The sequence below is a fragment of the Oncorhynchus mykiss genome, chromosome 5, assembly GCF_057628025.1.
Source record: "Oncorhynchus mykiss isolate SJ-2025 chromosome 5, ASM5762802v1, whole genome shotgun sequence".
NCBI lineage: Eukaryota > Metazoa > Chordata > Actinopteri > Salmoniformes > Salmonidae > Oncorhynchus > Oncorhynchus mykiss.
The window spans coordinates 72,288,011-72,300,101 of record NC_143026.1 but is presented as its reverse complement, the minus strand read 5'-3'; the positions used below and the strand labels follow the sequence as shown (position 1 = coordinate 72,300,101).

The 12,091-nt window shown below is 37.2% G+C and overlaps 2 protein-coding genes across 3 annotated transcripts in view; both read right to left on the bottom strand.

Annotated features, from left to right (window-relative positions):
* The window catches only part of si:ch211-51h4.2 (uncharacterized), a 91,993-nt gene extending 84,177 nt beyond the window's left edge, over positions 1-7,816 (bottom strand). Inside the window, exons 1-5 of the mRNA XM_021604126.3 lie at positions 7,463-7,816; positions 6,125-6,166; positions 5,292-5,365; positions 4,612-4,680; positions 4,432-4,537 (exon numbers count right to left, since the gene is read on the bottom strand). Of these exons, the coding sequence (XP_021459801.3) occupies positions 4,432-4,537; positions 4,612-4,680; positions 5,292-5,365; positions 6,125-6,166; positions 7,463-7,601 (430 nt within the window). The 5' untranslated portion in view covers positions 7,602-7,816. The remainder of the gene's footprint in view (positions 1-4,431; positions 4,538-4,611; positions 4,681-5,291; positions 5,366-6,124; positions 6,167-7,462) is intronic.
* Positions 7,817-8,506: 690 nt separating this feature from the next.
* naaladl2 (N-acetylated alpha-linked acidic dipeptidase like 2) overlaps positions 8,507-12,091 on the bottom strand; it is a 336,716-nt gene continuing 333,131 nt past the window's right edge. For both annotated transcript variants that reach the window (XM_090235787.1, XM_021604123.3), the window contains exon 14: positions 8,507-11,759. In XM_090235787.1, the coding sequence (XP_090091913.1) occupies positions 11,573-11,759 (187 nt within the window). In that variant the 3' untranslated portion in view covers positions 8,507-11,572. The remainder of the gene's footprint in view (positions 11,760-12,091) is intronic.

The following is a 12,091-nucleotide window of genomic DNA, read 5'->3' as shown; positions in this document are numbered from 1 at the left end:
GGAGATAAGCCCATGACTGACAAAGCAGAATGCAATGCAGCACTACATGTGGACAATTCAACTCCTTTATCTAACTGTGGATGGTTCCTGGATGTTCAGACTGAGCACAACAAAATGGTCAAACATGTTACATCAGTGCCTTCATAAAGTATTCAGACCCCTTTACTTTTTCAACATTTTGTGATGTAACAAAGTGGGCAGGGTTGGGTAGTAAAGGATTACAAAGAAACAGTAACTGTAATCCATTATGTTACCAGGAAAAATATTACCTTTAAATGATTACTTTTAAATTCAGAAAGGAGGTTTTCAAAAACATATCTTTGACACTTCTCTGTTTACCCTAGGACATTAAAATCAGCATTGGAAAAAGGTGCAAGTTTAAGTTTGTAAACACAAGTCAGAGACCACTATGATGACACTCCAAATGGGTTTGATGGATCGCGGGAAAAGAGCAGGAATAGGCTTTTGTAGGCTACAGTCCAAGCTATGTCTTCCATTGGAGTGAGTGCTGCCAGCATCCAAAGATTATGCAACTTGAATAAACGCTTGGAGGTAAGGATGACAGCAGTGGTGTAGTCTACGACGAGATGATATCAGTAATTATTGATATCCACATAGAGCATTGATGTGAATAACACTGCTGCTCTCTCATATAGCTATTTGCACCTTACGGATTGTGGTTGTTGTGGATGGCTGTTCACAAATCTAAATGTGTATTTTAACCCAAAATTGGTTGAATTCAAGAAGTTTAAGCTGCCTATCAATCAATGTTTGTGAAACCAGTGGACAGCCAGTGAAAAATGTGCTCATACAACAGCTGAAGCTAAAGTGGGGCATTCATTGCTCAATCTAATTCATGCTGATAAATATTTTTTATCCATAGGCCTCATGAATACCTGTGAATAACTATGAAATAACACATATGGAATAATATAGTAACCAAAAAAGTGTTAAACAAATCAAAATATATTTTACATTTGAGATTCTTCGAAGTAGCCACCCATTGCCTTGATGACAGCTTTGCACACTCTTGGCATTCTCTCAACCAGCTTCATAAGGCAGTCACTTGGAATGCATTTCAAGTAACAGGTGTGCCTTGTTAAAAGTTCATTTGTGGAATTTCTTTCCTTCTTAATGTGTTTGAGTCATCAGTTGTTTCGTGACAAGGTAGGGGTGGTATACAGAAGATAGCCCTATTTGGTAAAAGACCAAGTCCATTTTATGGCAAGAACAGCTCAAATGAGCAAAGAGAAACGACAGTCCATCATTACTTTAAGACGTGAAGGTCAATCAAGTGCAGTCGCAAAAACCATCAAGTGCTATGATGAAACTGGCTCTCATGAGGCCCGCCAGAGGAAAGGAAGACCCAGTGTTACCTCTGCTGCAGAGCATAAGTTAAAATAATTGCTTCAAGGAGTTCAAGTAACAGACACATCTCAACATCAACTGTTCAGAGGAGACTGCGCGAATCAGGCCACGGTCGAATTGCTGCAAAGAAACCACTACTAAAGGACACCAATGAGAAGAAGAGACTTGCTTGGGCAAAGAAACACGAGCAATGGACATTAGACCGGTGGAAATCTATCCTTTTGTTCTGATGAGTCCAAATTTGAGATTCCAACTGCCGTGTCTTTGTGAGACGCAGAGTAGGTGAGCGGATGACCGACGCATGTGTGGTTCCCACGGTGATGCATGGAGGAGGAAGTGTGATGGTGCTTTGCTGGTGACACGGTCAGTGATTTACTTAGAATTCAAGGCACACAACCAGCATGGCTACCACAGCATTCTTATGAGTCAATACATGTTAGAATCACCTTTGGCAGTGATTACAGCTGCAAATCTTTCTTGGTAAGTCTCTAAGAGCAAGTCTCTAATCTTTCTGGGTAAGTCTCTAAACTATCTAGAGGAGTAAAACAAGGTTGTCCACTATCGGCATATCTGTTTATTATTGCCATCGAAATGTTAGCTGCAAAGATTAGATCAAACAATAATATTAAGGGATTAGAAATCCGTGGCCTAAAAACTAAGGTGTCATTGTACGCTGATGATTCATGTTTTCTTTTAAAACCACAATTGGAGTCTCTCCACAGCCTCTTAGAGGATCTAGATTAAAACCAAATTATGATAAATGTACCATATTACGTATTGGATCACTAGAAAATGCACATTTTACATTACCATGTAGTTTACCAATTAAATGGTCTGGCGGAGATGTAGACATACTCGGTATACAAATCCCAAAAGAAAGAAATGATCTCACTCCAATAAATTTTTATAGAAAGTTAGCAAAAATAGATAAGATCTTGCTGCCATGGAAAGGAACATACCTGTCTATTTGTGGAAAAATCACCCTGATTAACTCCTTAGTTATATCACAGTTTACCTATTTGCTTATGGTTTTGCCTACACCTAGTGACCTGCTTTTTAAATTATATGAACAAAAAATATTCAATTTTATTTGGAACGGCTAACCAGATAAAATATGAATTCGGTGGGCAGAAATTATAAAATATTAAAGCATTAGACCTCTCACTAAAGGCATCAGTCATACAAAAGTTATACTTAAATCCAAACTGGTTCTCTAGTCAATTGGTACGAATTTCTCATCCTATATTCAGGAAGGGCCTTTTCCCCTTTATTCAGATTACACCTGCTCACTTTCAGTTGTTTGAAAAGGAAAGAATCTCCAAAATATCTTTCTTTTTTAAACAAGCCTTAGAAAGTTGGTTGCAATTTCAGTTTAATCCACCTGAAAGGACGGAACAAATAGTACAACAAATATTGTGTTTAAATTCAAATATACTAATTGATAAAAAAAACTGTATTTATCGAATAAATTTTAAAAAAATGTATAAATTTAGTGAATGATATCATAAATAGGACTGGTGGAGTTGTCGCACATGCAGCTAACACAGACATATGGAAATGTCTGCTCTACCCAAAATTACAACCAATTAATTGCAGCATTACCACAAAAATGGAAGAGGCAAGTAGAAGGGGAAAAAAGTAAGGAACCTGTCGGCCCTGTCGTAAAGAACATAAATGGTTAAAGAAAAGTGTGATAAATAAAAACATATACCAATTTAATTTAAGGACCAAAAAACTGACAGCTGTGCCATATAAATTGCAAAATAGTTGGGAAGAGATTTTCGATGTACCCATTCCATGGCACATGGTTTATGAATTGATACGCAAAACAACGCCGGATTCAAAACTTTGCATTTTTCAATATAAATTACTATACAAAATTCTTGCAACTAATAGAATGTTATATATATGGGGGATACAATCTTCCCAGCTCTGCAGATTCTGCTGTGAGGAGGCAGAGTCATTAGATCATTTATTTTGGTATTGTCCATATGTAGCTCATTTTTGGTCACAGTTCCAGGAATGGCTGAAGAATTTCAACATTTGCCTAGAACTAACACTACAGATAGCAATACTGGGTGATTTGAAAAGCCATAGTCAATCAATCAATAATATAATAATTATTATAGCAAAAATGTTTATTTTTAATTTACAATCTGTAGAAGCTATGAGAATAGGAAGGTTCAATTATTTTGTGAAGCATCATAGCACAGTTGAAAAATATATGGCAAGTAGAAATCCGAAATGGATGATGTTGAGAGACAGATGGGAGGGGTTGAATGGAGCTGAAGGGTGGGACTAATAACAAGATAAACAATGTAAAGCATAGGGGATCTGTAAAATGTATATAGGTTCGGAACTTTTGTGAAATAGCATAGTTACAAATAGAAATCAAACTGGATGGACATCAGAAATAGAGGAAGGACTAAGAACAAACAAGAGAACAATTGTAAAGTAGACTGTGTCTGTATAAGATGTATGGATTGAAGGTAGAAGCAGAAGTGTTTATTAGTTTACTCCAATTGGGGGATCGGCGGAAGGGTTTGCGGGGAATAATAATAAAGGTATATTCTTTAAAAAAGTATGTATGTCTATATAGGTATGTATATATGTGTGTATATATATGCATGCGTGTATGGATATATATATTTACCAAAAAAATAAGGGGGATTGGAAATTATGCTCTAAGAGCTTCACATACCTGGACTGTACAATATTTGCACATTTTTATTTTGTACAATTCTTCAAGCTCTGTCAAGTTGGTTGTTGATCATTGCTAGACAAATATTTTCAGGTCTGGCCATGCATTTATTTTTACTCAAACTTATTTAGGCTTGCCATAACAAATGGGTTGAATATTTAATGACTAAAGACATTTTAGCTTTACATTTTCCACTTTGACAGTATGGGGTACTGTGTGTAGGCCAGTGACACAACATCTCAATTGAATCCATTTTAAATTTAGGCTGTAAAAAAACAAAATGTGGAAAAAGTCAAGAGGTGTGAATACTTTCTGAAGGCACTCTATCTGTACTGTTTGGGTGACCATTTGCAATGGTTTACCTGCTTCTTCCCCATCCTCCACCTCCTCTTCCTCCTCCTCTGTATTAGTGAGAACAGGCTCCTCCAATCCAAAGTCTTGCATTAGAATTCGCTCTGTCTCTGTAGTCTGAAAAAACAAGGGTTTAATATCCTTTAGTTAAAAAAACATGACAATAAAACAGTGTTTGATATAGACTTTACCTTCAATGACTCAATCTGGACAACTTGGCATCGCTGGAGCAGGTCAACAAAGAGGTATATGAGGAGAGCCTGACAAGAAAAATGAAGGGAACAACTTGTGAATTCTAGGAAAGTGCATCCTCCTCACAACAAATAAACCATTATCCACTCTCCCAATGCCCTTAAAACCCACAATAACATCCACTGCTAGGCCAACAAATGGTCTCGGCTGATAGCGTTCTATCTGACCTGAGAATAGGTTTTATACCTACTTGAGCGATGTACAAAATAAATATCATGACACAACATCAGCACAACAATATATCACAACATATGAACACATCCTGAAATTGAGCATCCAATTGAATGAAAGTTTGTAATCAAAATAAAATAACTGTCCCACTATAAAATAATATTGTAGGACAGTCAGTTAAGAACAAATTCTTATTTACAATGACGGCCTACCCCAGCCAAACCCGGACGATGCTGGGCCAATTGTGCACCGCACTATGGGACTCCCAATCACGGCCGGATGTGATGCAGCCTGGATTTGAACCAGGGACTGTAGTGACGCCTCTTGCTCTGTGATGCAGTCCCTTCGACCACTGCACCACTCGGGAGCACTCATATAGTACAATGGCGCTAAGCTTACACAGTACTTACATGGCCATTATGTTCCAGTTAAACAACATCAAACTCACCTGCACAAAGAAACCAATTATAAAGGAGACCAGGAAAGGCACGAGTCCTGCATGTGCTATTGTGACAGGAAGTCCTGCAATATAATGTACATCATTTCAGTTATAAAAGTACATAGTTACAAAAAATAATCATGAACAGTCTATAATTTATCACTGAAATCATCATTTTTCATTTAGATATATCAAATTCAGTGGAGGCTGCTGAGGGGAGGATGGCTCATAATAATGGCTGGAACGGAGTTAATGGAATGGTATCAAACACATGGAAACCATGTGTTGGATGTGTTCGATACCATTCCACTGATACCTCCCCAATTAAGGTGCCACCAACCTCCTGTGATAGAATTTGGTTTGAATATGATTTTATATATTTGATACCCTACAGGTCATAAACCGCTGTATGAATAATTTCGCAAAAGACAATACGTTCTGTTCATAAATAGAATATGACTCTGGTACAACCAATGACTGTATATATGGATGGACAAAGCCTTCGATCATCATTCATTCCTATGTGAGAACTCAATAACTCAAATTGAAGGCCAACCGGGGTACTGCAGGCTCACATTAATTATCCTTATCTTCTTCTGTGTGTGATTTTCAAATAATTAGTTCGACATACATCTGGTGTTTTAAAAGCAATTATTGGTACCATTATTCTCTAATAAACATTTTTTTATTTGCACGAAGATTGACCACGAAATTTGACATTTTTCCATTCACTATAATTGGGATCCTGTTTTCGGCTAACAATACCTGCAGTACCGCGGTCTGCCTTGAACATCTGTGGCAACAATTACTGAGGCAGACGTTCCACCCTGAGTACAACTCACCTAAGATTCCAGTTCCCAGTATCGTTGCAATTGACATAAAATCTAGAAGAATGTGAGGCAGAGAAGTTACACACGAATCCTAACTTGAGATAGCCTATATGTTCATAACTCTTCATGCAAACCTGCCATTGACATCAATACATGATTTACATGAATGTTTCATTCGTATTTAGAGTATTTGTCCAAACTCCTTTCATATTTACTTTAACAATAGGTGGGATTGACCCAACATGACAAACTATCATGTCCAATAAGGCAAGGGGCAAAACTACAAATTGTCTACCCTAGTGTCTGTAAATAAACAAGCAGTTATAGACTATCTATTGACATGGTGCACAAGGTTGTTCATAAATATTTCAGATCCCGGTAGATAAAGGTATATTCATTACATCTAGCAGCACCTGCTGGTGCATCCTGCCCTGGGCTATTCAATCCCCAGATGGGCATGTGCAAACCTCAGGTTAGAAACTCATAACAGACAAGTTACAGAAATGCTTGCAGAACTTATTGTTGCCATAAATAAATAAAACGTACAAACCCGATGGATATACAACGTACATTTTCATGTTAGAAAAAATGTTGTAAATTATTTTGGGTCGTTCTTGGCCTGACATCCTTTTCATCAAACTGTTATTACGTTTTCATCATCATCACATCCTGCTTAATATTCTCACATCTACAATTTGGATTCACACATATGGTCGTTTATAACTACAAATGATGTGTCATCAGTCTCTTTATGTCCTTTTACTTTCAGCTGTTGTAAGTGCGACTTAAAAATGACACTCCCTGAAAGACAAGAAGCTTGAATACAATAAGAGCTGCATTTCCAAACCCACCATAATGGAGGTTTAATGACAATGAAATTAGCTGCATTGGAATGATCTAATCTCAGTCAGTGTGTGTAAAATTGTGTTTCATATGTGTTTAATATTAATCTCTAAGGTTTTAGCTACAGTGACTGTAAAAAATAAAAAACCTATGAGCTTTATGAATCGCCTTTGTTATGGTCCGTCTAGGCTAGCCTACGCATGATGAGGAGCCACGAAAACGTACTGAAATGGCCAGGAACAAGCTCCAGTGCGCATCAGCATCCAGTAGGGTTGTGCAGTGGCATGATGATTTCACAGACCAGCAGTATGTTTTTAGCGAGTGCTTTCCTACATTTACCACAACCTATTTGACTGAGCGTACAAAGTGAAGTTTGAATTAGTGAAATGGACCAGGTGCATTCATGCTATTTAATTGTATGTCGGCGTGGGGTGAAATTATCACGGAAAAACATCCTGTCGCGGTTTTCAACATCCATTCAAATGTTGCTTTTTTTCTGATACTCACAGCACTGCAGGTAAATTAATCTCAATTTCCAGGGTTTATCCTGGTTTTTCCGCGTAATTTTGATGGACATAGTCGTGACATGGCGCTCAGAAATGGGATATGGGCTTTGAAATATTTCTTCTGCGGCGGTCGCCATCATTTCGTCGTCGTCCTCCTAGCCGTACTAAATCCACTGCACCTGGGATCAGAGCAGTGGTAAAGCGCGTGCGCGGGGGATGTTTGCTACCAAACGCATCCGTATGTAAATAGGACACCTTTTTGTGGTATAATTGAGACATGTTGATAAGGAATACGACATTACATTTACCAAGGCGGTCTAGTGGTGTATACACTGGGTGAAAATCCTAAAATTATAACATCAATTAGGTAGGCTACATAGTTTACCACTTCCAATACCATGGACAGCGACGCCATACCGGATAATCTAATATTCGGTTAACACAGTGAAACTACACTTGGGGGAAATTTGAGACCATTTCGGTGGTCTCTGGAGATCTTTCATTGAATTATGCTGGAAGTTGTCATAAATAACCTAATCGGTTAATTCCGTTTTCATCAAATACATGAGCAGAAAGATAACGGATCATGAAGGTTACTTATAAACCTCCCTTTTATTAGACATGGGGAGTAAATTATAGCATATTTCATATAGAATATTTACAACATACTAAAAAACGTGTAATATCATACCAAGGGAGTTATCAAGAGACGCGTTGGACTTTTACCAATACCAAACCATTCATTCCCAATAATTGAGGAATTGTATAGTATTAACAAACATATTTCACAACTGTGATGAATGAATTCAGTTAATAATGCATAACACTAAAACTGAAACTAAACTATTTCCATGTAGATGTCAACCATTTCATGTATTCCTTCATTGGATAAACAGATTTACAGCCTACATAATAATACAACTAAGCACTTCCTCAAACTGCCATTTTCCTATAACACCCTTGATGATGGCAGTAATTTTTGGCAGTTATTTCCAATGTCTTTAAAACTCTTTAACATATAAAATACTGTAAAAGAACAACAAGATCATGCCAATGTAGCGTTTATTGCATATGATACCAATGACATGGGGATTCAATACATGATAGTTCCTGCTTGACCAGCTATATTAAGATACATTTAAAGAAACAAATCCCAAAGGAATTTCAAGTGGCCAAAACCCTGATACCTATTACTTAAGAGACTAAAGACATGATCACAATTTACAACAATATAAGACTGGGTAAACTCACAATCAAGATGCTTAGTGCAAATACATGCAATATTCATGCAAGTCAATGCAGTATTTCATGTAACACATCATGCAACACATCTAGCTTGTGTAATATTATATGATTGTACAAAGCATCACATAAATAACTGTACAATTGAAGACATTTGATATAGCCTATTTGAAGCTCATGGTCCAACTAAAAGCTACTATATTCGGAGGTACAGTAAGAGCATAACAATCTGCCATTTCATACTACATACTACAGTGAATGATGGAACTACTTCCTTACTTACCATGCTTCCAGATAACTCATACCAAAGGCTTGTTGCTGTTGCCTTATAAAACCTTTGTTTATGTAACAAAAAAACATTCACCTGTTCACCTGTTATAAAGGGCATTTTATATGCTACTATGCATGAACAATGTCAACTTCTTAATGATAAAATAAATTAATAAAAATCCTGTAATAAAGTTATGTAATGGTCCTCCGAAGAAGAAGTCCGAAGAAGATTATTAATTGACCAATTTGAAGGAATGAGACAACTGGCTTTTTATAATTTCTTATTATTTTTTTCATGCCACTAAAAATGTAGTAGGCCTACTGTTGTTGAATTAATCCTAAACTAATAGGGTTTTATACAGCACACACTTCATTTTTGGTATCGAAATCAAACAGATTCCTCGATTCAAGCAAAATAACAATGTACACATGTACTATTGACATCAGCCGAAGAACCTTTCTTAAAGCATTCATGATTTTCAAATAAAGGCACGTACATCATTTAAAGCTTAGCTAATATTGTAGTCCCTGAATGAAGTGTTCCTAAATAGCCATTCCATTTCTTTTAAAAAGTTAAGTCAAGTACAATTTCTTTAACAAAATATCATTAAATCCTTATTATGAATTCCAGTGACCTTTTATATCACAAATTTGTAAAAACGTTATCAAAAACACAATCACTAGTGCAAATGTCTTATAATGATGACAATAATGATGATGGACAAAGGATTACTAATTGTAATTGATTACTCCTATTGGCATAGGAGACTTTTGGAGACAGTTCCACTACCTTCAAAATCAACATTTATCCTTGAGATGGACACAACAGCATTACATAACCCTGCAATTAAGAAAATATCACTTAAACCCTCAAAAAATAAGCAAAACAAATGACGTAAATTGCAATATGCAGGTTGTCATTTATTGGTATGATTGATGTACTGGAGGCAGCTCTGAAGGGTAGTCACTAGCTGGCACAGCCACAATGTAATAAAATCTGATTTAAAACATAACCCTAACCACACTGCTAACCTTATGCCTAACCCTAGCCTTAAATGAAGACCAAAAAGTGATTTAAAAAAAACTATAATCATTTGTACGATATAATATAGACAATCTTGACTTTGCCTCAAGCCCTTGTAGTGGAAATCGCTCAGCGCTGCCTCAGACAAGATTCATCCCAATGAATGTCAACGCTCATGCAAAAATAACACATGAAGTCTACCATGAACAAAGCATAACAAATAAGTTAAGTCAAATAACAGCTACTGTAATACTACATATTTCATCCTTACTGTATGTACAAATAGGGAAAGTGAGGTTTGTTTTGTCGACAACCACACTACTCTTGTCCGTTGGTATTGCCATTGCTTCTATATCAAAGTATTGCAGAGACTTGCCTGTTTTTAATAACATTGATCATTGGAGGACTCCAAGTAATTCACAGTTATTAGAAAAATACGGATATCACATTTCACTTTGGGTGCGAGACATTATCAAAGATGAATTATTATTTTTCAATACATCAAAGTAGAAGAAAAAAAACATCCAATCAAAGCACACATCTGGTAGAGAGCACTTTACTGTGCTGGTTATTGGATTCAATCATATGGTGCATGAGACACTGAAAAATAGAATCATACAAAATGCAGTTTTCAGGGACTTCAAATCAAATCAAATTTAAGCATCCTTAAAGCCAGCTTGGGTCTGCAGTCAAGACGGTAATGCGTATGACTAGTATAAGAAGTACGGTTGAGCATGTCAACTGTCAAAACAGGCCATGTCACACCACTGTCACTGTTCACCTCACCAATCATGCCTCTGTAAATATAGCTAATTTCTCACACACTTACTATAATCCAAACATCATGTTCTCCTCTGCTCTGTCATAGATACACATTTGCCTTGCCTGTAGAAAATCACAAGGCACAATGAGAGCAGAACAGAGGGTTGTTGTGCTTTCAGCAGAACTAAGAGCATGGAATGGTGTCATACTGTATGTTTTGTTTGAATGTTTAGACAGAGGCAGAGATTGTTCAATAGGGCATATGAGCATAAACACATCCAGCTGGCCTTATAGTGTTTATCCACTCGTGTAAAAACATGCTGTAGTCAGTGACGCATTACTCACTTCAAAATGCATGTTTATCTATCAAGCTCTGCGTGGTTGTGAATCGCTCTGTCTTGTAGATTTAGCTCACTCCTGTGTTCCAGTGTTTCTTCACGTTCTCAGTTTATACGTGCCTGCCTGTCTGGCGTTGTTCCAGACAGCCAGACAGACATGTATAAATGAGGCATTAGGACATCTTGGATAGCCCAGCACTTTCATTGACAGCCAGAAGGATCTAGAAGAAATCAACATTGCTTATTGAACGTTTCGTAAACCTGAACACAATAGGCGCTCAAGAAGAGTAGTGCAAGAAGGGGTCCCGGTCTCTTCATATTGCTTTAGTGTGATCTCTTTGTAAAAAAAAAAAAAAAGTGCCACACTTCATTGTGCAGAGTGAACTTAGGTATCTGAGGCACGTATGCAGATACCATTGGTCTAGGCAGTGCAGCCATACAGTGCCTCTAACCTTGGCTGATTGGATTCGTTGGGTCAATTTGTGTCATCTGGACTGTTTTCAAAGAGGTCAAGCCCACAGCGAATGAGTTTTTCAGCTGAATTGATGGCGTTTATTATCAGTGACAGAGACTTGTTTACAGCGTTGTGTTTTAGTGGATCCAGGGGGTACTTCAGTATGGAGAACTGGGGGACCTTCCCATTCAGACTGTATAACAGGTTCCTGGATCACAGGGGAACAAACAGACCACGGGTAAGTATTCACATTCACTAACTGCTGATTTTCCTGTAAAAAAAAACCTCTTCATTAATAATACCTACTGTATAATTGCTTGACACTCTAAGAGATATTGTACATACAAAATGATCTTGTCACACCCTGTTTTCTGTCAAATATAGGTTACACAATACTGTTGGAAACACAAAACCTTCCCTGTCTATCTATCTGTTTCTCCATCTTTCACACATCCCCTTGGCGCCATCTGGACACAGTAGCAAGAATCAATCTAATTTAGAATCTCAAAACTAAACAGCAGTCAGATACATTTCATGCTA